The sequence below is a fragment of the Melanerpes formicivorus genome, unplaced genomic scaffold (assembly GCF_026170545.1).
Source record: "Melanerpes formicivorus ecotype bairdi unplaced genomic scaffold, bMelFor1.0.p_v2 SCAF_1, whole genome shotgun sequence".
NCBI classification, from domain to species: Eukaryota; Metazoa; Chordata; class Aves; order Piciformes; family Picidae; genus Melanerpes; species Melanerpes formicivorus.
In genome coordinates, this window is record NW_027142353.1 from 53,993,823 (window position 1) to 54,020,689 (window position 26,867).

The following is a 26,867-nucleotide window of genomic DNA, read 5'->3' on the forward strand; positions in this document are numbered from 1 at the left end:
ATTTTACCTATAGAACATTCAGACCTACAGTAAACACAACTCACAGGAAAGCACGTTATTACAGCCTAGGCAAGAAAACAAGGTTTCACCAGACGCATTGTTCTTTTGTGATCTCATGAAAGCACACACTTACATCGTGAAAAACACCTTGGAAACAAAAATCTTGGGAACTACAACAGCTGGCAACCAAAACAGTGATTGGGGTGTTTGGCTTCACCCACCACCCCACCCCCCTTTTGAAAGCAAATCACCAGTAAGTCATTATGATATCTTCTGGGAAAAAAAAATGCCTCCTATCTTTTTACATACTTAAATAGGGGAGAAAACCACCCTGCTTTTAAAACATGCTAACTTCTTTCTAGTAATGTGCACAGCTTTCCCTACAACTCATTCTTAATTAATTAGGTTCATTGCTTAAAATGACCCTAGTTTTGTAAGCGCTAGAGCAGGACCGAAGGGCATTCTTGTATTTCTGAAGTAATCATTAAATACCGAGGGAGACATGCTTGGATCTAATGTGGCAAATGGTAAATTGGCAGGGTAAATGTTCCACATACTTAACTTTGTTTAAAACACATACTTAATGATTCACAGCCAGAGCCTGGAAAGCAATTAAGATATTGTCTACTGAAAACCACCCTGGCAGTGGCTTCTCCTCATTTTTTGTTAAAAGAACATCTTTTATGTTCCTGCTAATCCCAAGTCTGGCAGCAGGTATCCTTGGGAAGAGCTCAGCTCCCAGAAACCTACATTTCATCTGTATTAAAGCTTGTTCACCTGAAAGCTTACTAAAAAACAGTGCTCATTCCACAGCAAGAGTTTAGCTGAGCTGCACACTCTGGTAGCACTAGCTCACACAGTCACATCCACAGTGATACTGTCTCAGACTACCTAGAACGTGGATGTTACTGATAAAGGCTAAGACACTGTCATGCCTTGGCAAGAGATAAGAGGAGGGAAATGAAAAGCTGGAATCCAGCACTGTGTAGCTTATTTCCATACCTGATATACCAAGTGGCAATTCATCTGTTCAGCACCCACTCACACTACGCACAAAAAAATAAGCCAGGGAATTCAGTCTGAAAATTTGGGTACAAAACATGTTCAGAACGTCTCGGCAGCAGTGCTACAAAAGCTGTGAGATATCCTTCAGGGTTTTGTTTATTTGGGGTTTTGTTTGTTTGTTTGTGTTGTGGGGGTTTTATTCTTTGTTTGCACATTTGTTTTGTGGGGTTTTTAATTTTTGTTTTGGGGATTTTTTTGCCTTTTTAGGGGGAGATGGGGATGGCTTGGGCGTCAGGGCAGTGTTGCATTGCTACACCACACGAGCACTTTAGTAACGGATTTTGCACTGAAACTATCTGAATTGGAAACACAATCACCACACAAAGCCCATAAAGAGCTGATCCTCTCATAGATAAGACTGGATCCTGACTGTAGGCATGACCACTGCAAACTAGTATTAAATAAAGGTGCACTCCAAAATGCTAACAGGCATGGCAGAAGTTGCTGTACCATGCAAATCATGTGCCCATTACTTAAAGAAACCTTCCAAGCACACTGCAAAGCCCATGCTCTCTTTTCTCTCACTATTCCAGTTCTGGGCCCCTCAGACCCAAGTTCTGGGCCCCTCAGTTTAAGGACATCAAAACACTTGAACGTGTCCAGAGAAGGGCAACAAGCCTTGAGCACAAGCCCTGTGAGGAGAGGCTGAGGGAGCTGGGGTTGTTTAGCCTGGAGGAGATTCAGGGGTGACCTCATTGCCCTCTACAACTACCTGAAGGGAGGTTGTAGCCAGGAAGGGGTTGGTCTCTTCTCCCAGGCAACCAGCACCAGAACAAGGGGACACAGTCTCAAGCTGCACCAGGGGAGGTTTAGGCTGGAGGTGAGGAGAAAGTTCTTCACTGAGAGAGTCGTTCGTCATTGGAATGGGCTAAGGCAGGTGGTGGAGTCACTGCCCCTGGAGGTGTTCAAGAGGAGATTGGACGTGGCACTTGTCACCACAGGCCTCATGACTAGACGATGGCACCAGGTTGGACTCGATGATCCTCAAGGTCTCTTCCAACCTTAGTTATACTATGATACTGTTCTGGTTGCAGATTGATGAGAGCAGATCTATGGCAAATCTTCTGCTTACAGTAATTTTTAGTGTGGAATAAGAACTTGGAGTAAAGGAAGAAATACAGTAGCTGAATATCATAAAGTGGGAAAACTGCTAGGCAAAGAAGTCAGCAAAATGCAGTATGTGTCAAGCATGCTTGATAACTAAACTCAAAACATTATTAAAACGATAATGCATTTTGTAGTGATTACATGAAGTGTCCTTATTTCCTTCCTGCTACAGTCAGAGCATGAATAAACAATCTGCTTTCAATTGCTTTCAGTCACAAAATGTAAAATAAAAGCTAAAGACTATGAAAGTCAAATCAGGAACTTTTTTTTTAAACTGGCATTTATTTGTTGAAAAATGTTACTGGTATGTTTCAAAGACTTATGGAAAAGCTAACTCCTCAAGCAGAGGAGTTAGTAAATACAGGAGATAAATAAAATGAACATCTCCCTTGCTCTGCTGAAAATGGTGAACCTCTTTTACTGGTTACATGAAAGCAAAAAAAGTTAACTATTTAAACAGTTATATTACTGCTAAAGCTTGTATTAATTTCCTCCATAAAAGACAAAGTAGGACTAGAAAATAACACAACAGACAATTATTGTCTTCCTATAGTTTTTGCTGTTTCATACAGAATACATCCATCCCCCAGGGATCAGTGCTGGGCCCTGTCCTCTTTAACATCTTCATTGATGATCTGGATGAGGGGGTTGAGTCAGTCATCAGCAAATTTGCAGATGACACCAAGTTAGGAGCAGATGTTGGTCAGTTAGAGGGTTGAAAGGCTCTGCAGAGGGAACTCAACCGACTGGACAGATGGGCAGAATCCAGTGGAATGTCATTTAACAAGTCCAAGTGCCGAGTGCTGCACTTTGGCCACAGCAACTCCATGCAGAGCTACAGGCTGGGGTCAGAGTGGCTGGAGAGCTCCCAAACAGAGAGGGACCTGGGGGTGCTGATTGACAGAAGCCTAAACATGAGCCAGCAGTGTGCCCAGGTGGCCAAGAGGGCCAACGGCATCCTGGCCTGCATTAGGAATAGTGTGGCCAGCAGGGGCAGGTAGGTCATTGTGCCCCTGTACTCTGCATTGGTTAGGCCACACCTTGAGTACTGTGTCCAGTTCTGGGCCCCTCAGTTTAGGAAGGGCATCAAGACACTTGAGCATGTCCAGAGAAGGGCAACATGGCCGGTGAGAGGCCTTGAGCACAAGCCCTATGAGGAGAGGCTGAGGGAGCTGGGATTGTTTAGCCTGGAGAAGAGGAGGCTCAGGGGTGACCTCATTGCCCTCTACTACAACTACCTAAAAGGTGGTTGTAGCAGGAAGGGGTTGGTCTCTTCTCCCAGGCAACCAGCACCAGAACAACAGGACACAGTCTCAAACTGCACCAGGGGAAGTTTAGGCTCAAGGTGAGGAGAAAGTTCTTCACCGAGAGAGTCATTAGTCATTGGAATGGGCTGAGGCAGGTGGTGGAGTCACCATCCCTGGAGGTGTTCAAGAGGAGATTGGACGGGGCATTTGGTGCCATGGTCTAGTCATGGGGTCTGTGTTTATAGGTTGGACTCGATGATCTTTGAGGTCTCTTCCAAGCTTAGTGATACTGTGATTTAAAACTAGTCTTAATTCCTCCATTCTGCTGTTATGAAGATGAAGTTCATTCCGTTTGTGATTTTTAAGTTTTACTGCCTGGCTTGAGGATGCAAGCAAGAAAGGAGTTACTTCATCATATTTTGTTTCTGATTACAGAAAGTCTAAAAAAAATAAATATCCAAAATATTAATAACCTACCTAAAAGCTCTAACTTCATTAAGAAATCTTTAAAAAGCCCCAAAACAGCAAACCGCACTGAGGTGGGATATCATTTCCTTCCCAAAAGATGAGCTCTCTTGCCCTTTAAAAAATTGTTATCCTATGCCAGAGGTAGAGCAAAGAAGAATTTTTCCTGCCAAAGAACTATATTCTTTAGCTTGCTTACACTTACACTCCCCACCGCCCCTCCCAACACCATCACTCTTACAATACCCAGTATATGAAATGAAAGTAAGCATATTACTTAAGCAACTCTTGTGTGTATCTGCGCACATCTAAATCTCAGGAAAACCTTCAGAATTACAGCAACACTAAACAGCTCAAAGAAACACAATAAATCTGCCCAACCATCCAGTAAGGAGTTAAAATTGAGGATTTAACCACCAATATTCCTGAAGGCTAATACTACAGGTAGCCTGGAACAGAAACCCACACCTAACCACAAGGCATTAATGCCAGTTATTTTGCTGGGGATCAGAATATCCATGCTACTGAAGGCCCAACTTGCAAGCTTAACTTTGCATTGATACTTCCCTGTCTTGCTAAGATAAAGCACTAGGGAGAATCTCTTCTGTTACTCAGCTTATTCCCAGAGATCCTGATAAAAGGAAGAACACATCTGGCAGGTAAAATTCCTTCTCGCCTGCTGCATGAAACACATGCCTTCAAAATTCAGCTCAAACCAAACGGTTTCAAAACGACAAACCAGAAGGTTTCCAAGGACAAGGCAGCACAGGCAGCCCCTGCACAGCTTTCATAGGATTCTCACCAACATGACTTGACAAGGTTCCAGTGGGAAGACCACTCTCAGTCTCTGCCTCAAGCTTTTGGTCTTCTCGTCAGATTACCAAGAGATACCCAATTGTGAAGGTGGTTTTTCTGCTGGAAGAAAACTTCATGCTGGACTGAGACCACCAACTCATTTCACACAGGTCAGAAAATGACATGCTAAGAGTTTTTCCACAGTTGCCAACTTAAACTGTATTTGAGCTGTAGACCTAGATGTGAAAGGCTCTGTAATAAATTACCAATCTCCTGAGCCATCCAGTTAACACCAGGCATGGTTTTCTTTTTAAACTCAATTATGCTTAAGTTCACAAATTATCTGAAACTGTAGAAAGTAAAGCATTAGCAAAATTAAGATATTTGATGACAGGTCAATTGTTTTCTGTAAGCCTCTTAAAAATATGCTGAAGAGTAATGTTGCAGACAGAGCATTAGAGTAAGACCTTTTTTTATCTTTCAAACAAAGTGTATCTAATAAGTAACATGCACTATGCATTTCTACATTGTGTTTTGCTCCCGCTGTGACAAACCCACCACAAGCTTTTTGACTTTCTCCCTCGGTGCTGATGCTTTTGTTCCATTTCTTAAACAGGGGCAAATTAGAAACAACAGCCATACAATTATTTTCCTAAAGGAAAGCTTCGTTGTGTTTCATCTCTGCAAATGTTATTTATCAAAGATAAATCTTTCCCCATCAGTTTAAATAGAGACTGGCACTCTGTAAAAGCATTTATTTGGCATGAAAAGACAAATAACTAGTCATTGTCTACATTACCAGGAACACTATGAAACCTACTTCAAGGACAAAAAAAAGTGACTCTAGAAGAGGAATAAGGAAGTCAGCCTCACTGCACTGCACAGAGAATATCACTGGTAACACTGACTCATGGGAATTAAAGGTCAAACTAACAATACTCTCATGCACTAATGAAATGTCAGTAATTAAAAACATATGTAGACAGTATCACACTTGGATAGACTTTTTTCCCACCCCCCCTCCTCCTTTTTCAATTTACTTCTAAGAATAAGAGCTACAGAAAACTGAGTCAGGAAAAGTACCCAATTTTAAGATGACAGAACCAGCTCAACCAGCTGTGGGCATAGTTCAAACAGGTAAGACTTGGTTAGATGCACCAATTACAAATCAATAGTACTTGCTGGTTAAGAAACACCAACTCAGGCTCAAAATGTTTTGCTTACAAGGTAGTTTGGGAAAACATGATTGTATTAGCAGAATACTTAAAAAGTTGGCATGGCTATATTTCTGATATAGATTATAAGTATTAGGAGAAGATAATGACCTTCCAAAAAGTTACTTTCTTAAGTAGGAAGAAGAGAATGACCTTCAAAAAAGTTACTTTCATAAGTAGGACTGATAATTTTAGGGAGTTCTTATTTCATTAAGAGTTCTTAATAGCCAATCATCCTCTCCCCCACCTACACACATGCTGTATTTAGTTATTTATCTTGCCTGCAGTGATACTACCACAGGCATTTTCTGCACCTCAACATGCCTGTTATTTAAATGAACACTTGCAAAAATAGTTTATTTAGAAAAATGAAAGACAACAGGCATCTGATACACTTTGCTGTCATAAGCATATCAGATCATAGCCAGCTTTTAAAATTCTCTCTACTAATCAAGGCTATCTGACTGCAGCATAAGAACACATATTCATTAATACATGCCTTCAGCACAAAGAATTGTTTCCCAGCAATCTTTCATAAAAGACAATCCTTGCCCTCACATGTCCTCCCGGTGCTAAAACCCATTGCAGATCCACTTACCAAATCCCTGTGTAACACCCAGTTAGCATGCAGGTAGTGAATACCATCTAGGATCTGATACAACAGTGACTTCACCATTCCCCGAGGTAACTGAACTGGTTTCTTGTTTGCTTTAGAAGCCCTGTGAAACTTGATTATGTGCTGTAAAGGGGAGAAAGAAATAAAAATAAAAGAGTGTAATGTTTTGATCTATGGCATCACACAAAAAAAAGATTGCCAGCAATTCCTTACACAGGAGCTTTCATCATTCATTTTCAAAACTAGAAATGTGCACCTGAAGCACTAGAAAATTAATACTGTATGAGGTAAAGTGATCGCTGTCCCAAGCAAGGGTCTCAAACAGTAACTCTGTTGTGACTGTGGTTTAACCTTGGTGGGCAGCTAAGCCCCACAGAGCCACTCAACACTCTCCCCACAGTGGGATAAGGAATACAAAAGTGAATACAACTGTCAAAACAGTTGGAGGTTCAGGGGCAATTGTATTGGGGGGTTCTTTTTGTTAATATAGGCTGATTATCTTGCATATTACAGTAATGATTCTGTGATGTAAAAGTGCATTAGCTAACTCCTAAATCATTTTATTTCTAGGTGTTCTCCTAGAGCAATAATGACACTGTAAGCACCCAATCCCAGACAGAAATTCTTGCAAACTGTGTTGGGAGTTTCAAACACTTAAATGAGAAGCCCAGACTTATCCCTTCTTTATTTAAAGCACAGTAGTCTGAAAACAAAAGCTATTGGAAGTCAGCCACCAAGCCAGACACAGAAAGGAACTTTATCAATTTTAAGTGTATACACAGGCAATGACGTTTGGCAACAGCAAGGAGTCCAAAAGGATATGTTGTCTTAGCACTTGAGTCCCAGGTGACACTAACTTCAATAGCATGAGGTGTGTCATGGTCATGAGAACCACTTCTGTGTTAGTCTCCTTTTGAGAGAAGTGATTTCTAGAACAAACTTTGTGTGCATTCTCTCTTTCATAGCAGTTCACCCTTTTGTGATTATCAATACAGCCCTGGTCTTGTCCATCCAAAACCTGGCACCAAACTTGTATCACATGTTCTTCTCACATTCCTGAACTTGCATATTTCAGGTGTTGATTAGGTACCCAACTACTCAGACCCCTCTGAGAAATTGCCTTTTCTCCCCTGCTGCAACTCAGCTCCATATAGCCTGGCATCCTACAGTTCAAGTGTCTCACTTGGCTTTTGTAGGAGGGCAAGGTAAAAGTGGAGCTGCACAAAAGAGATAAACACAGATGGACAGGTGACAGCCCCTGCCTCATCAGTCAAACACCATGAGCACAACCATTCCTCAGCCTGAGACACGAGTTTCACCACCTCCTGCCTCCCACTTCCACTGACTTGAATACAAATGTTATTTTTCATGCAGCAGCCAAGAAAGAGAAGTACATCTTCAGACAGGCAGAAAGACAACTTTTTTGTTCCTGCTCTACTACACCCTGTGCCCTTTTCCCAGCCTTGATTCAGACCTGCTGTGCTAGCTATGCTCAGCGCTGGAGGACTGGTCTGTAGCTAACTCTCAGGGGCACAGATTGAGCCCAGTAGTGTATTCTCTTGCATTCAAATATAGTGAACAGGCAGGAACTGGTACAGCTGGGGAGATGTACAGTTTATACAGGCAAGTAAACATAAAGGTCAAACTAGAGGGTCATTCCTAAGTTACTTGTATACAAGACAATGTTTCTTTAACAGAACTGCTTCTATACTGATTTTGCTTACGTATGAAGCAACGTAGAAAGGTATAAACATGAGGATAGGTCACTACTAGTCACAATCATCCAAACACAAAGCCTTGTAGTGCATTTTAAACCAAAACAGACCCCACAAACTCAAACATCCTTAAACTTCTGTAGCTTGGAGCATCACAAATATAGGAAAGCAGTGAGGGGAAAAAAAAAGTGCTTGCTTTCTCTCCACTCAAAAAACCCCTTTACTCCATCTCCTCAACGTTTTTGCTTGTTTCTGTACATCAGCACTTCAGCTGTTCGGTAACTCCTTTTTCCTCTAAGCTGATTTTGGTTACAGAAGCTCAATACCAAGCATCAGAACTTCCAAGACAAATTTAACTGGGAGAAAATGTCCTTCAGTTAAGCGGAGTTGAAGATAACTGACGCACCAGCTCTTGGGAAAACACTGAATTATTCCCAACTATATGGAATACCGTTTCCAGCAGAAAATAGCTGTACTACGGTTTGTGCTGTCTGTCTAAACTACCTGCAGAGGAAAAGCCAACTCATGATTTGTACAGCAAAATTCTTCTATGAACACATACATCAAAATGTCCATTTCATTCCAAATGGCCTCTCTTACACCTTTCTTACTTCTTTGACCCTTCTTAATACCTTTTAAGGTTAGTAGTACAAGGCTTGTTCCAGTGAGAGCAATGCTCAAAATGTATGCCAGTTGTAATTTGAGGCACATCCTTTTTTTTTCAGGCTGCATGGTATTATGAATTCTTGAAAAGAATACTTTTTTGTTAAATAGTCCCATAGATGTTAAGCTTACAAATACTACAGTTAAAGGGTATCTATCTTAAAAAAGAAATTACTTCATCTCCAATGTTTACATTTTACAGCTAGATCTTCTAAGTATGACTAAACACCTTTCCTCCCAAATATATGAAATTTCAGCAAATGAGCTGAGGTAAAAAGCTCTTCCCACTGAAGCTTATTCATTAAATTTCAGTTACATACAGTGGCATTATTCTACATACTGCATGTGTTCATGGAAGACATGCCACATAACTAAAACTCTAACCTGTCCTATTTAGCCAGTAAGTTGGCTGGTTTTGAAAGAGAATCCTCCGACATAACCAATTACATTTGCCTGCATCCTGCTTTAGCTGTAAGGGATGGTAATATCTGCATTTATTTTACTAGATTTCTAGCTACTAAGCACTGAAGGCAGATTTTCTCTTCTTAAAGAGGTCACAGAGTGCCTACTCCACATTTTCAATTGCTTTTCCTTTAGTAGTGAAAATGTTTCCAACAGAGTAAGAGGCTACACTGGTTTTAAAACAATCCCTCTTTTCTGCCCTTGTCTCTTTTCTGCCAGTGAAACTAAGCCTGATACCTACAAGCGATGCACCTTACCCAGAGGTCATGCTCAGCGTAGTCGAAGAGAAGCCACACTTTCCTGTCAGCGTGAGAAAGAAACACCTTCTGCAGAGAAATGACATTTGGATGCTTGAGCTCCCGCAGCAACTGCAAAACAAAGAAAGTCCACAACAGTTATAGCCACACATCCAGAGCTGCGAAAGGGCTAGAGAGGTTGTCGAGGGTTGAGGGGAAGGCCTCAAGCTTTCTTTCCCCCCCCTGTAAGTAAAGGGAGGAAAAAAATGAAAGAAAACCACAGCCAGATTAGCAGAGGATTGTGTGCTGTATTTACAAAGCAGTTTAAGGAATGCAGGGGAATATATATACACAATTTACAGTATTTACAATATATACAGAAATATACAACAAAGTAACACAGGAATGAGATTCCCTTCCCCCACCAGGAGGAAGGGTTTCCCCCTGTACCCCCTTTATTTAGAATAAACCTTTATTTAGAATAAACCAAACCAGGTTGGAAGAGACCTTCAAGATCATCGTGTCCAACCTATCAACCAATCCAACCCACCCAAACAGCTAACCCATGGCACCAAGCACCCCATCAAGTCTCCTCCTGAACACCTTCAACGACGGCAACTCCACCACCTCCCTGGGCAGCCCATTCCAATGGGCAATCACTCTCTCTGTATAGAACTTCTTCCTAATATCCAACCTGAACCTCCCCTGGTGCAGCCTGAGACTGTGTCCTCTTGTTCTGGTACTGGCTGCCTGGGAGAAGAGACCAACATCCACCTGTCTACAACCTCCCTTCAGGTAGTTGTAGAGAGTGATAAGGTCACCCCTGAGTCTCCTCTTCTCCAGGCTAAGCAACCCCAGCTCCCTCAGCCTCTCCTCATAGGGCTTGTGTTCCAAACCCCTCACCAACTTTGTTGCTCTTCTCGGGACTCGTTCCAGCAAGTCAACATCCTTCCTAAACTGAGGGGCCCAGAACTGGACACAGCACTCGAGGTGTGGCCTAACCAGTGCAATGTACAGGGGCAGAATGACCTCCCTGCTCCTGCTGGCCACACTGTTCTTGATGCAGGCCAGGATGCCATTGGCCCTCTTGGCTGCCTGGGCACACTGCAGGCTCATGTTCAGCCTGCCATCAACCAGTACCCCCAGGTCCCTCTCTGCCTGTCTGCTCTCCAGCCACTCTGACCCCAGCCTGTAGCACTGCATGGGGTTGTTGTGGCCAATGTGCCCCTTTTTCCCTTTTCCCCAGAGAGGGTTAGAAAGAGAGAAAAAAGAGCCATTGTTAATTAAAAGCAGTTATATGTTAGTAGAGGCCTTATCTGCTCAAGGTCAGTCTGGGCGAAAGCCCAGAAGCTGCAAGCTGCAAAAGGGAAGGGAAGGGAAGTGTGAGACTGACTGAGACCGGTCTCTGCTGAACTCCGAGTTCAAAGTTGCTTTCTACCAATCCACCAATGAAATTAGTTTAGACCTGTCCCTTGTTTATAAAACATTCGGCCATGGTGTCCCTTTGTTAAAGGCACCGCCTCAAGCGGTCACAGAGGTGAACACTTCAATAGTCTTTGCTACATACTCTACAATACAAACAACAGAAGTTGAAATCGTCAAATCAAAGAAAGCAGCACATTGTTTGAAAATGAAAGAACCAGTCAACAGATTGAACCCAAAGCTGAGAGCAGGTCAAAACCCCCTTAAGGCATTCCCTTCCTATTCATTTTCTAAAAGCTGAAGCCTGTGTAAACCTCACTATTATCCAGGATCAAGGCAACTTGCAAACAGCCAGCTGTGCCATCTGCCCTTTCCCATAGGCTGCAATCTTCGATAGAGCCATTTGGGGTATCCAATTTTCTCCTGAATACCAATAACCTGAAATCTGTGCATTTTGGTTATAATGATTCAGGGCTCAGTGGGATGACTCATTTAGAGCCTGTCAATGTAGTCAGGCATTGTAAGATCAAATCACCTGATCTACAAGGACACTAGCTATCTACAGAAGAAGGTCCAACTCCCTCCCACAACATGTATTACACTAGTTACTGCACTCTTCGAAGTCATCTATGAAATAACTCCCAGTTCAAGAGAAAACTAACCCAGAAGCACAAAGGAAGTCATTCACTTGTGAGCTCCTTAGCTGAAATGATTCACAGCACTAGCAGCAGGACAAGCACTAGCAAAGGAACACAGCTAGGAGCAAGAAGTTCTTTAAGCAGCAGTGAGCAATGCATTAGGCCAGCTCAGCTGCTTTAGCAACTACAGCTTCAACCTCCACTAAAATGAAAACATAGCTGAGCTACAGCACCAAATCTGAATGCAGACATAAGTCTATTTGAGCTGTACTGATCGTTTTGCAATCATACTGTACTCACACAATTGCCAAGAAAGAAATAAAAACTTTATCTAAGCAAACTATTGTCAAGGGTGGCTACCCTAGATTAGACAAACTCTTGCTCACTCAAGAAATGATGATGTTTTTAGTAAAAGGAACAGGTTTGGTGTTTTGGGGTGTTGGGTTGGGTTTTTTTTTTTGGGGGGGGAGGGTGTTTTGTTGGTTTGGGGTTCTTTTTGTGGCCATTTTGGGTTAAGCCAAGGGAAACATGAAATATTTGCTTACAAAACAGAAAGTTAACATAACTGAAATTGGTACTATTTCAAATAAAAACATCATGTTCCTGCTACATAATAGAGGAAACATGAAAATTCATTCTTTTATACTGATACCTCTGACACATATGGTACTTGAGTACTGTGTCCAGTGCTGGGCCCCTCAGTCAAAGAAGAGACTGGACGGGGTACTTGGTGCTATGGTTGAGTTGATTAGATAGTGTTGGATGATAGGTTGGACTCGATGATCTCAAAGGTCTTTTCCAACCTGGTTAATTCTATTTTGTTCTATTTTAATTGCTACTGAGACAGTAAAATCGGAGTGGATATCTGCATGTTTGTTTCCCTCTTTTTCAGACATACTCCCATCCTTACTCTGCGAGCAGTCTTCAGCATGGCATTTCTTGAGCGAGAGAACCTATAGCTCACAGAGCTTTTATCTCAAGTATGAGATCAAAAAGAAGGAGCACTGAGGAAAAAGTGTGACTTTACAGTATCACAGTATCAAGGATCATTGAGTCCAACCTGTAACCACAGACCTCATGACTAGACCATAGCACCAAGTGCCACATCCAATCTCCTCTTGAACACCTCCAGGGATGACTCCTCCACCACCTCCCCGGGCAGCACATTCCAATGACTAATGACTTTCTCAGTGAAGAACTTTCTCCTCACCTCGAGCCTAAACTTCCCCTGGTGCAGCTTGAGACTGTGTCCTCTTGTTCTGGTGCTGGTTGCCTGGGAGAAGAGACCAACCCCCACCAACCCCCTCAGCCTCTCCTCATAGGGCTTGTGCTCAGGGCTTCTCATCAGCTTTGTTGCCCTTCTCTGGACACGTTCAAGTGTTTCGATGTCCTTCTTAAACTGAGGGGCCCAGAACTGGACACAGGACTCAAGGTGTGGCCTAACCAAAGCAGAGTACAGGGGCACAATGACTTCCCTGCTCCTGCTGGCCACACTATTCCTAATGCAGGCCAGGATGCCATTGGCCTTCTTGGCCACCTGGGCACACTGCTGGCTCATGTTTAGGCTTCTGTCAATCAGCACCCCCAGGTCCCTCTCCATTTGGCAGCTCTTAGAAATCAATGCAGAAAGTAGCAGTTCCAGCATCTTAAATACTTTCAGATTTGTAAAAGCATTACACAGAGGAATTTTAAGGCAGGATCTGCAAGAAGTATAGAATTCTATAAATGCCTATAATTCCTATAAAGCATAAGATCATTATGGAAAACCCCAAAAAAATTGCAAATATGCATTTCTTATCAGTTACAGGTGGGGTTTATCTGTGGTGGGTTGACTCCAGCCAGCAACTACACCCCACATAGCCACTTGCTCATCCTCCTTAGTCAGGAAGAACAAAAAAAGGTAAGAAAATTTGTGGGTGAGGATAAGACAGCTTAGTAAATAACAGAAAAAGGAAATAAAAGACAAACCCAAACCAGAAGCAAAGTAAAGGCAATCACACCTTCAGTTCCCACAAGCACACAGATGCCCAGCCAGTCTCCAAGCAAAAACTACCTTCCCAAAAGGAGAAGGGGCAGAGCAAGAACCAGGAAAAGGCTGGATGTGGCGCAACCATCCCTCAAGCAACACCCAGAACTCTTGAGTTCACACTGCTTCAGTCATGAATCCAAACCAATGCACCATACAGGCTGCTAGGGAGAAGATGCACTGCATCCCAGTCAAACCCAGTATAGCATCCAAGACCACAGGTGGGAGTCAAACTCTTTAAGAGCAAATTAAGTTACAGGATTTAAGGACACAGTGTGCAACTCCCTATAGCAAAGGGCTTTCTGTTGAATCCATGTAAATTCACAGCTTAAAATTATGCTCAACATTTTGATGAATTAAGTGTCCCCAGCAGATTACATCACAGCTCAGCAACTATGTGCCCATACCAAAATTTTATCAGACTTCCCGTAGACTGATGGCACCTGTACCAGACAACACTCTACTTCCCAACAATAGAGGCAGGTATTAGTCAGAGCTGTAGAAAATAATGTAGTTTTCCCCTTCAACCTTTCCTGTCCCATCAAATCAATTCCACTCCTTACTCCCCAGGTAGCAACTATCACCAACTTTAAAAGCCCAACCTCCTCACATCAGATGCAATTCGCAGAGAACACATCACCTAAACTGAACTTGAAACAAAGATGAGAAACTGAGTGACACAGCAGAAGGGTTCCCTGTTTGTACAGCAAGGCACCATGTTTGTGGCAGGGGTAGTCAATCCTGCAGACTGAGATTCACAGCATTCCTCTTGGTCTGCTAGAGGACAGGCTGCTGCTCTCGCCTGCTTTCAAATACAGCCAGTAGCAAGCTACAAGAAACTTAGGATGCATTTCCTACAAGCACACACACAATACAGTCGTGACCGGCCACACAGGTATCAGAGCCAGAAGAAAAGCATCTTCTGTGCAGGCTCCCACACAAGTACCAACAGTACCCATCTAAAACTTGGAACAAAACAACCAGCCTGGATCCTATTTCTCCACTCTGGCAAACCAGGTTTAAAGTACTCACAGATCCCCCTGACTCTGGTGCAGACCTTAAATCTGTTCAGAAACCAAGCTCAGACACCATACCCCTTCATCCAAGTTCCAGCTATGACATCAGGTGCCTCCAGATTTCAGTCTTCTACTTGCTGCTTCCGCAGGTTTGAGGTTCACAAGCAGGTCAAATAGATGAGCTACCAGGGATAGTTGTGCGAGTGTTCTCCTGACCTACATCTCTCCTATATCCGGCTTCTGCAGTTATAGAAGACAGACTGTGATGACCACGTACAGAACTTGGCCAGACCAGCATGCTGCCCAGTGGCCTGCTTACAGGAAACCTGCCTCTTACTCCAGCCTTGTTTTTCCATGCATTTTCCCCTGCCAATCCACCCAGATCACTCTCTTGCCTGCGCTTTATCCTTCCTTTAAACTTCTCACTGTAGTTTTACAGAGTTCCAGCAGTCCTCATATCCAATAAAGCCTCTTTCCTTCTATAAGATACATAGCCATCTGCTTTCCACCTCATCAGTTACAAAGCCCTGATTGACTCTCTTCAAGGACCTGAGAGGTTTCTTTTGTGGCTCATCACCAATGTTTTGAGAGTTCTGGCCTTTGTTACTGTCACTGATACCAGCTGTTATTGTTTATCATGCTTCCTGTGTTTTTCCTTTGGCTTTTATGCTGAATAGCCCTTAACTACATGTTATTTCAGTTTGCTTAAAAACAATGATGGATTGGGTCAAAGCTAGAGAGCTACAAGCACCCCAGTGAATAGGATGGCTAATACACATCAGCAAAACCATCAAAAGGAGGAAATGATTGCTACAGTGGTGACAGATTATCCCTGAATCACCATCTTGGAAATGCTGAAATGTTCCAGGACAGTCATAATGCAGAGCAACAAATACAGACACTGTCTGAGGGGCAGAAAGCTCATGCAGATGATAACACATCACATGGGTTTTAAACAGCATTTCCAGCAACCTCACTCTCCATAAACCAGGCCTCTCTAGCTCACATGCAACATACCTTTCCTACCAGATGACTTCACTCATGTCCAGCAGCTGACAAGAGCCCACCGAAAACCAAGTGGACTGCAAGAAATACAGTTTGACTATCAGCATGATGCCTGCTGCTGATTGGACAAAATATGGCCCTTATCCAATTGCTACTGTCTATCCCAGCTCAGTTCTACGGAAAACCAGGAGAAAGTACACAAAAAGCAATGTATTTGCCTCTCACTAAAATCAGCTTCCTTTTCATTTGCACATCACATGATGATTACAATTCATTTCCACACCCAGAAAACTTCCCACCAGTCTTGGTGCTTTTTGTAAAAAAGGCCCAACTCAACTTCAAAGAAATAAAAACCATCCAATTATGAAGACACTGACAGATATGTTCTGACCTAGAGTGTTAAAACCCCATGTTGTTCCTGGCTGGGCCTGCCCTTGCTTCCACAAACACTAACGGAAACAGGATCTCTGCGTGCGAGTCCTGGGTTCACACGAAGCTTTCTCCATCACACTCTTCAAATGCAGAAATACTCATTCCACAGCCATGGGTCAGCAGACACAGTACATGAAAGTGTCCAAACAGCACATAAAATTTTAAATTGTTTCATGATCAAGGATGAAGCCAGAAAAGACGGGATGGATGTTATTAAACAACAGCAGCAGCCTGGCAAACAGACACATGACTATAGCAAATCTGCTCTTGCACAGGCACACCAATTGCCTTTCTGTGGTGAGTTGAAACTACTCCCCAACTCATTTGGGGAAAACTACCACCAAAACAAAACTGCCAACTAGCTCAGCTTGGGATAGAAGCAAAGGAAGCTAAACTGACAAGCAAACTAAACTCTAGAAATATGAAATGCAATGAATATGTATAAAATACACAGTATATGTACAATACATGTATATTTACAATTTATAAACAGCACAGAAACTCCTCAGACCCCCAAATGGATCCTGGGGACCCATTCACCTCCTCCTTCACTCCCTCCTTCCCATTACCTCAACACAGTAGTCAAAACAGATACCCTGCCAAGGCCATATGAGAGAGAGAGAGCGAAGAAAGTTGCAAGCAGAAGCAACAGGAGAAGAACTGAACTGTTATGCCTCTGCTCCAGATTCCCATTAGCAATCCAGTTAATTATACAGACCTTATCCCTGTTTTCCTTTTGCATCCTATGGTAATTTCTTCTACTTTCAGTCTTTGCAGTCAGGGACTAGGCTACAGCTCCTACTTCAAAGTGTAACACTTCACAACAAATATGAGCTGAACCCAGCACAAGTCTTTACGAACATGATCTCCTTCATCTGCACATACTCCCACATCTCCTGTACAGCTCTCCACTACTACAGATACTTCTCATGAGCCAAGACATTGCACTCCACCTAAGCTCTACTGCAAACGTCATTCCACCCATGCTCGTGATGCTTACTACTGTATGCAGTCCACAGGGAATGTAGCAGTACTACCATGTTTACTTACATCATCAAGCACAGACTCATTTGTTAAAGCAACTGGCCAGGTGATCTGGCCCAGAAAGTTTCTTTGATGTCCAGCCATTTTAGAAAGGGCAGCTCCATGATCTCACTGCCTTCCCCTCAGTGCTACACAACACATTTCTCCCACAGCTTAGGACAGACAGTAGGTTGCCTAGGCACAAAGCCATTGGCAACATCAAGCAAAACATTCACTTAGGCAATGTGGCCGGTTGACGTTGCCCCCTTAAGAAAGGGAATATGGTGGACGGAAGTTGGTAAACGGAAGGAATAGTCTAAACTAATTTCATTGGACGAGTGGGAGGAAGCACTTTATGAGCTGGGACTATACTGAGTTTCTCCAGCACCTTATCTTCAGTCTTGCTTCCGCCTTTGCATGGTGCAGCGGCTCTGCAGCTAACTCTGTGCTGGGCTTTCTGCCAAGGCCCCGGCCTTGAAAACAAGATACCAGGCCTGTATATTAACTCTTTTCCAATTAACACAAAACTGCTTTTAACTTCTTTCTTTCGCTTTCTCGCTCTTCTAACCTGATCTGGGGAAAGGGGGGGAAGAGAGGGGAGAGCGGAGGTGGGGGACCTCTCTGCCGAGAGGGGTTCACTCTCATTTCTGTGTTACTCTGTTGTATATCTTTGTATATATTGTAGATATTGTAAATTTGTAAATATCTCCCTGCAAACCCTACATCGCTTTGTAAATATAGCTCCACTGCTTTGCTAATTCAGCTTGCGAGTTTTTTTTTCTTTTCCCTTCAATTTTTTTTTCCCTTTTACTTTACAAGGGGGAAGGGAGGAGGCTTCTCAGCCTTACCCCTTCCATCCCACCACAGGCAAAAAACACTGTGTCATCTTGCTAGCTTGATGGCACACATTCAAAACCTAATCATCATTTCATGCTTCAAAAAAGGCTCACATCAGTTCCACCAATTGATTCAGCAAACACTCATATATATTAATAGTTGCACTAAGGCTTTAAGATGGAAGACAGGCAAACAGGGACTTGAAACAAAAAGCAGAAGGCAATTGATATGAAAAGAAAAGTGATTTCCAGACTAGAAGATGACTGAAAGATTTAGGCATCCCATAACAGGTGAAATACCAGTGGAACTACTGCTACAGTAGTGAGCCATCACCTGAAATGCTATGCATAATTCTGGCTTATTTGGGGAAGATTAATCTCCTATTAAAATTATTCAGCTAAAATCCAAATTTTATTACACAAGTTCTTAAATCCCAAGTGGCTTAGCTGCTACCCCACAGATTTAAGGTCTGTTTGTTTCAATGTAAACATGATTTCACATTTTCATGCTCTAAGTCATCTGACTTCCCCAGTGCTAGAAAGGAACAAAACACCTACTGTTTGCCTTTCAAAAGCCTTCAAAGGAAAGCTTACAAAGGCAATGTTGAAGAAAAAGTTACAATGCTTCTCACTTGAATTGATTATGAAGCTGACAACGTGTTTTTGAAGTTCCAGTTCTTCAGACATACAACTGTGTCAAATTGTTGCCTTATTTTCCTTACTTCATTATTTTGTTTTTATTGCTGAAGTTCTAAGTGTTGGGAAGAAAACAAAAAAAGGAAAAATAGAAGCCTGGCAACATAAAGTGTCGAGGCAAAAAGAAATACAAATCCATATTTAGTAGCACCTCTTGTGTCCAAACACATTCAGCATACTAGAAGAAGTGTTATTAAGGGTTCTCTGAAAGTAAGGAGGTGGATGAAGACTCCATGAGAGAAACACAGGATGTCAAGCTTGGTCAAATTCTGCTATTCAAAGGTAGCATTATGATTCCTAAATGATTCCAATTTCTAACAATCAACATCTTTATCCTGCTTTCAGAGAATTAAAGTAACAACACTACCCTCCCGTCATACAGTACCTCTTAAAAAATAGCCCTGTAACATAGCTTGATACTCAGTCACAACTTGTTTGATATATCATACTACTATTAAAACATTCAAAAGTCACTAGACTTGCCCAGGACTGCCAAATCAAACATCTGCCATCTTCAATACCTTGTCACCTTTCACTACATGGAAACACTGCTAAGAAACTGTTACTTCTGACTTCAGCATTGTAGTCATCTAAATGAGTTCTGTGTTTGGTTATAGGGGAAACTGCTCTTCCTGTTAGTGTGGAAAGGACATGATAGCTGCTAGAACCTGAGTAACCTAACACCCAAATATTGCCCCATATGGTAGAGTTGATACAAGATCTCTCCCAGCTTGCTCACTGGGACAGTCATCTGCTCTTTACCAGGGGAAGATGTTTAAGACAAAAAGTCCTGGAGCTAGCCAGTTGCAGCTTCTGACTCATGAGGTTCCTCCAGCTGCTGCACACTGAATCAGTCTTTGTTCACCTTCATAACGCCTCTGAAAGTGCCCTTAAACCCTTCTTCCATTCCCTCCACTGACAGAGGGAAGAAAGATCTGATAATCATGCAGCAATATGCTCTTGTCACCCAGGACATGAAAGCCCCAGTGTGTGCAGAGGGCCAATTCATCTCTACAGCAGTCTGCCTCACCAAGGCTAACTCAGCCAAGAACACTAGTCACTGGCAGCTCCCTTGGACACAGACCTGCTCCTCTAGCACTTCCTCTCCCCCTCTGCCAGCTTTCAGGCCAGAAGCTGAAAGCCTGGGTGATGGAGCAGCTGCAGAGTTGAGCAGGACTGATGCAGATGCCTTCCCTATTAGGTGTGAGCAGCAGTCATCAATCAGCTAGCTTTGTGCTTACTCTCACACTGCCTGAGTGCCATCATGCCTACTCCCTGCACACCCAGCCAAGTTCCTGACAAAAGAGCTGTGCTGAGCCCTGAATGTCCTACCTGGGAGATTGAAATCAACATTCTCTTTTGCTAACACTCAGACATGTGAACACTAGCATTATATCCAAGTCACCTTTGCAAGATTCCTACCATTTTCCATCAGCTAGGCAGCAACGCAACCTAAGGATGGTTCAAGTCAGCTTGTTCACACAACAGGAAACTATTCGTTCTCCCCTCAGTGAAGATGACATTTCTCATCCTACAGCCATGCTATCACTGGATCCAACAAAGAAGACATCACCTTTTATGATGGCAGCCAGCATTTCTTGTAACAGAAAAGTACAAAATTCTAGGAATGCCCAAATGCCTCCAAGGCAAGCCTCAAAAGTGGGAATGATCAGAGAAGCCATTTGCTACTGTTCTGTAGTTGTCTCTCCCAGCCCCAGCAAACTCAAGGCTGTTCTAACTTGTACAAGCTGGCTATAGTATTTAAAGGACATTATGAAGACAGGATACAGCCAGAGTACATACACCCCACCCCCATTTTATCCCATTCAGCATTTCCACAATTGAGTCATGGACTCTTCAGAACCAAGACATGCTGGACAGATGGGCAGTGTCCAATGTTATGAGATTTGACACTTCTAAGTGCTGGGTTCTACACATTGGCCACAACAACCCTATGCAGTACTACAGGCTGGGGTCAGTGTGGCTGGAGAGCAACCAGGCAGAAAGGGACCCTGGGGTATTGGTTAATAGTAGGCTGAACATGAGCCAGCAGTGTGACCAGGTGGCCAAGGCAGCCAATGCCATCCTGGCCTGTATCAGGAACAGTGTGGTCAGCAGGAGCAGGGAGGTCATTCTGCCCCTGTACACAGCACTGGTTAGGCCACACCTCGAGTACTGTGTCCAGTTCTGGGCCACTCAATTTAGGAAAGATGTTGACTTGCTGGAACGAGTCCACAGAAGGGCAACAAAGCTGGTGAGGGGTTTGGAACACAAGCCCTATGAGGAGAGGCTGATGGAGCTGGGGCTGCTTAGCCTGGAGAAGAGGAGACTCAGGGGTGACCTTATTGCTCTCTACAACTACCTGAAGGGAGGTTGTAGACAGGTGGGGGTTGGTCTCTTCTCCCAGGCAACCAGCACCACAACAAGAGGACACAGTCTCAGGCTGCACCAGGGGAGGTTTAGGTTGGATGTCAGGAAGAAGTTCTATACAGAAAGAGTGATTGCCCATTGGAATGGGCTGCCCGGGGAGGTGGTGGAGTCACCATCATTGGAGGTGTTCAGGAGGAGACTTGATGGGGTGCTTGGTGCCATGGGTTAGTTGTTTAGGTGGGTTGGATTGGTTGGTGGGTTGGAAGCGATGATCTTGAAGGTCTCTTCCAACCTGGTCTATTCTATGTATTCATTCTCCTGCTTTGAGGACTGCAAAACAGCATTTGCTGCACTACTTCAGATGGATGGGCTTTAACAACTTTTTTCCTTGTCATGAAATCAGAAGAATTGAATGTTTGGGCTTGTACATTTTGTGTGTGTTTGGTTGTTGGTTTGGTTTTCTTACACAAATCTTCTCACCATCCCACCATTCTGCTCTCTCACCTCATACACTTTTATCTCTCAGAATGACGACTGCACAGCTTTAAGTGCCTACTTAAACCCTCAGAAGTGGAAGTGTAAACAACAAAAAGACTCCCAAAATCCCAGGTAGTGCACACATCTGCAGAGAGCAAGAGATGAGCAGCCTAATGTTAAGGTTCTGGAAGAGGCAAGATTCACAAATGCCTACCAAGGTGGATCAATGGAGAAAGTAAGTAACAATGTAACACTACAATTATCTTGACATTAAAAAAATAGCACATAATTTGCACTATAATTGCTAATACTAACAGTTAAATGGTTTACATTATTGAAGTAAGAGGTGTGTTTTTCAGTGATTTTAGAATAGGAAGCTAGCTAGGTACTTGAACATGAAGTCTAAGTTCTCATGCTGCAGGAATTCCTGAAAAAATCAAGGAAGTCTTTCATATATGTATACACACAGGGGATGAGCTCTCCCATAACTGAGTCACAGCTGTTTCAACTGAGGTTTCTGACCTAGTTTCAAGCATTTCCCTGTAACTGATGTATTACAACAGTTTAGGGGTTTTTTCTGAAGATCTGATGCTGTCCTTCAGCTGGGGTTTTTTTAGCCTGGAGAAGAGGAAGCTCAGTGGGGACCTTATTGCTCTCTACAACTACCTGGAAAGGAGGTTGTAGACAGCTGGGGGTTGGTCTCTTCTCCCAGGCAAACAGTTGCACAGTCTGAAACTGCACCAGGGGAAGTTTAGGCTTGAGGTAAGGAGAAAACTCTTCACAGAAAGAATGACTGGCTAGTGGAATGGGCTGCCCAGGGAGGTGGTGGAGTCACAGTCCCTGGAGATGATCAAGAAAAGATTGGATGTGGCACTTGAAGCCATGGTTTAGTTAGTCATGAGGTGTTAAGTACTAGGTAATAAGTTGGACATGATCTCTCAGGTCTTTTCCAACCTGGTGGATTCTGTGTGATTCAGCTCAGCTGTCTGCATCAAACAGAAGTTTAGGAGAGTGGCTGTGGGTGTTTTTAAACATAGAAGTCATTCAACATTCCAAAACTGGAGTTAGTGGGGAAGGGGAGGGGAATTAATTTCACTGAGACTCTTTTCGGAGTCACGTAGTAAAATATGCACCACGTAACGCAAACCAAGTCACTCTAGTTCCTCTTAATACCACAATGCTCATAAAAAGGATTGAGTAGTCCAGAATACATTGTATCAAAACCTGCCATTCAGCCTTATTTTAATTATGACAACAAATAAGTAAATTAATCAGATGTACAGATGACATTTTAAGGTACAACACTGATGATCAACTCAGTAGCATTTTAATATATGCTTTACACATACTCATAACTGACAAAAACAGGTCAAATTGAGGATAACAGCCATGCTATCTCCATTGTAAGGTTCCTTTTTTCCCCCCTTTTATTAGATGATAGAAGAGGACTGAAGGAGAATTCTGTGTAATGGAATTAAAATAAACAACACATTATAGGGGGAAAAAATCCTGTGAACTCCACAATGCAATGCCAAAAGAACAGTAAAGAGATCCAAACCACAGTGAATTATTCAATCAGCTGCAAGAAAAAGTCAGCCACAGTATCAGCAGTTGCAAGCCTGGAAGCACAGCTGGAAACAAAGTCAATAATGGCTCAAGATATGCTGCTTCAGTTTACTACTTCCACCCCTACACACCTGCCTCTGGGCTACACTTCTTGCCTTTGATGTCTGCTTTCTTGGCATCCCTCATGTCTTCAGTATGTTCCTTTCCTTTTCCCCACTAACCCTGTCCCACATAGACTCCACGTTGTATTGCTGTTCTCTTCAAAGGGTGTATGCTGCAATAAGCTCAGAGCAAGGATAAAGCCTCCCTTCTTGCTCCTCTGCTGTTACTACTGAGCATCATGCTGCCCCAAGAGGAATGGCTACACATGACTCTTCAAGCCACGCAATGAAGCCAAATCCTTCGTGAGTTAGTCTCATAACCAGAAAGGGAACCAGAACAGATACACCTCCCTAACACTAGCCAAGCCCCTTCTGCCAAATTCAAGCACAAGAAGAGTCTCAAAACTCTTCATGTAAATCACTACAACAAGGCAAACAAACCATTCCCCAAATCCCTCCGAAATGGTAGCTGAAAAATTCCTAAAACATTCAGCTTGAATGGGACTGAAGGAATTACTGCATTTGGAAAATCTGCCAGAAGAGTTGAAATAAGCCAAATGTTAGACCCAGTTTTAAGTTCCTTTACTTCAGAGTGGATGTCTATAATGACAAGGAGGCTCAGCATACAACAGGCAAGAGCTTCTCCTGAGGAACAGTCTTGGTGCTTCATTCCCCCCCCTCCCCCAGTTTCACTCAGTTCAAGAAAAAAAACATTTTTGAAACTACAAATCCAACTGGAAGTTGCGAAATCAGGAAAGCCTACAACTCACTTCAATCAATAAAAATGAAATTACTGCAGATGTAGCTTTAGACTCTTGAGGAATATGGATTGAAAATAAACGATTCACTTCCCTTCAACCACTTGTTACTTGCTTTTCCTTTCAGTAAGAGATTTCAGCTGAAACATTTCAAAGCAAAATAAATGAAAGCAGCAGTATAGCTGAAGAATACACAACAGTTAAACCTCAAAGTACCAGTTTTACCTGTATTTCTTTACAAGCTTCTTCCAAACCATAAGTAGACCACATTATTCACCAGTTTAACAACATGGAATACACAACTATAAACCTGAATAGGCTAGGAAAATGTTTGACTAATATTCAGGGATATACTACAGCCTGCAGTTTAGTTTGAAGTCTTCCCTTAAAGAGAAAATAGCATGCTTTAATCATCATGAGACAATAAGAACTAATCTCGTTAGGAAAACAAACTGAAGCACTAATGCAAAAGTCAGATCAAGCATGTAGTGTAAGCCACTGACTGTAATCATGTTTTTACACCACTGCATTTAAAAGTTAATCTGCCCTGAGGTAAGCAGTAAATTCCAACTTAAAACCAGACATCTTTGGACAGCAAACATAACAGGTGCACAGTCTCCCATAACATTTGTGTTCATTTTATACTTCTATGATAAAAATGTAGCACCCAGAAGGGAACATGATTCACCCAACATAAACCAGCATGCATTCAAATTAATTCTCTTAATAAGGCTGCTTGCTAGTAGAAAGAACTGTTGTTACTTACTGCTATTTCTCTGCACGCAGACATAGAAATTCCAGTACCTTCTATCTGCTTTAAAGCATAATCTTTATCATCTTTCCTGTGAAAGAAGAAAAGACTTTAGTTAATTGCACCATGAATTCAAAGTAAACTCATCATCACCATTCAGAAGATAGTTTAGTCAACACAATTCATGCAATTAATAATAATAGATGGGTATAATAATAGATAAAGCTAATAATTTAATTAGTACCATTTCTGCATCTTATTTTCTTTGGATTCTTTATTAGTTCCAGGTCTGGGTATCCAGCTAAATCATAAGCTAACCACACCACTGTGATAAAGCTACAATATAATTTTCCACTCACTAAATAAACAGGGATTTTTAAAAACATACTCATCAGAAATTCATAGAATGTAGGGGTTGGGAGACACCTCTGGAGATCATCTAGTCCAACCCCCCTGCTAACACAGGGTCATTGAGGGCAGGCCAAACAGGAGAATACACAGGCAGGTTTTGGAAGTCCCAAGACTCCACCACTTCTCTGGGCAGCCTGTTTCAGTGCTCCACCACTCCTGCAGTAAGGAAGCTTTTCTTCTTAAGGCAAAACCACAATAAACATTTAGTACATACTAATAACTCTAGCTGGGGCCACATCTCCCACAGATGTATTACTCTGGGACACAGTAAGTCTTCCCCATATTTTAACAGATTGAGTAGCCCAGAAGCAGCATCATAGTAACAGCTTACCTTTTAACAAAACAATGCCTTTCCCCCCTCCCCTCCCAACAAAAAGTGCCCTAAAAATTTTATTCCTACCAAACCAATAAAGCTACCAAGACTACTATTTAAAAACAAAAAAAATATTAAAGGCATCTGTGTAATCTGGAGAATCCCAAGAACTGTTTGTTCAGCTGTTCAATGTGTGCAACACTTCACCACCACCTCTTTAACCAGTATGCACCATACTTGATTTAGGATGAATTACATAATCACAGAATTATTCAGGCTGGAAAAGACCTCTGAGATCATCAAGTCCAGCCTATGACTTAACACCATGACATCAGCTAAACCATGCCACCAAGTGCCACATCCAATCTTTTCTTAAAGACCTCCAGTGATGTTGACTCCACCATCTCCCTGGGCAGTCCATTCCAGTGGCTCAGCAGCCTTTCTGTGAGGAAGTGCTTCCTAATATCTGACTTAAACCTCCCCATGTGCAGCTTCATGCCATGGCCCTGGGAGTGTTCAAAAAAGGACTGGACGTGGCACTTGAAGCCATAGTTTAGTTAGTAATGAGGTGTTAGATATTAGGTAATAGATTGGACTTGATGATCTCTGAGGTCTTTTCCAACCTTACTGATTCTATAATTCTGAATTTCAAGGCATGGGAGGATCTCAGCCTAAGCAGTGCTGCCATACAACTGACATCATTACGAGCATTCTGCTAGCCGTGTCTGTAATGAAGCCTGCTTTGCATTGAAGATTATGCAGCTACTTTTAATTGGTCAAAATTTTGCCAAATTAAGTCTGGACTAAAATTTTCCACACCAGATGGCAGACTTTCCCTGGAAACTTTTAGAAGTAGGGAAAAAAAAAAAAGACAACAAAACCCACAACAACTTCAGCTGTTTGCTGTGGCAATGTCAGCAACGAGCAGTGTGAGCAATCTGGCAGTGCAGGCCTTGAGCCTGACAGGGTGGTAGGCATCAGTGCAGAGCCAGCTAGCAGTGTAGCAAAACAGTGCTGTGCCTGCAGCATGCAACTAAAACAGGACACTGGTAGCTATAAACATAGAAAGTTATCTTGGAACAACAGGACATGCACCTGCATCAACAACCTCGCATGTCATTAGTAGTCGGACCGCTAATCTCTAATAGTGCGATGTGTGGTCACTCAGAAGGAACCAATGAAGCTATGCCAATGAGGCTCTCTGAGTTTATACAAGCTGTAGAAGTTCTCTTGATATGTACTTTTACCTTTCCTTTCCCTTCTTCTTTGCTTTGCTTTACTGTGCTATACTCGCACTATAGGCCTACAATACTGGAACAATAAAGGAACAATACTCGATCATATTGGTCAGCTGTATTGACTCCAATCTCCATCCCATCAGTTTGCTAGAACAAAACTGGAAGAACACTTCCAGCTGCATAAGCTAACTCTCTTACAATTA

At 42.6% G+C, this 26,867-nt stretch overlaps 1 protein-coding gene and 1 long non-coding RNA gene across 4 annotated transcripts in view; one reads left to right on the top strand and one right to left on the bottom strand.

The window, feature by feature from the left end:
• Positions 1 to 26,867, bottom strand: part of CDK8 (cyclin dependent kinase 8) — an 88,752-nt gene that overhangs the window by 37,272 nt on the left and 24,613 nt on the right. For 2 of the 3 annotated variants that reach the window (XM_068143607.1, XM_068143599.1), the window contains exons 2-4: positions 24,718 to 24,793; positions 9,607 to 9,717; positions 6,492 to 6,632 (exon numbers count right to left, since the gene is read on the bottom strand). In XM_068143607.1, the coding sequence (XP_067999708.1) occupies positions 6,492 to 6,632; positions 9,607 to 9,717; positions 24,718 to 24,793 (328 nt within the window). Of the gene's footprint in view, positions 1 to 6,491; positions 6,633 to 9,606; positions 9,718 to 24,717; positions 24,794 to 26,867 lie in introns of those variants that run through there. The other variant, XM_068143615.1, reaches the window with a different exon arrangement.
• On the top strand, positions 17,525 to 24,017 carry LOC137442942 (uncharacterized). The gene is made up of 3 exons (XR_010987799.1): positions 17,525 to 17,639; positions 21,576 to 21,761; positions 22,961 to 24,017. It is a non-coding gene; the product is annotated as an uncharacterized lncRNA (long non-coding RNA).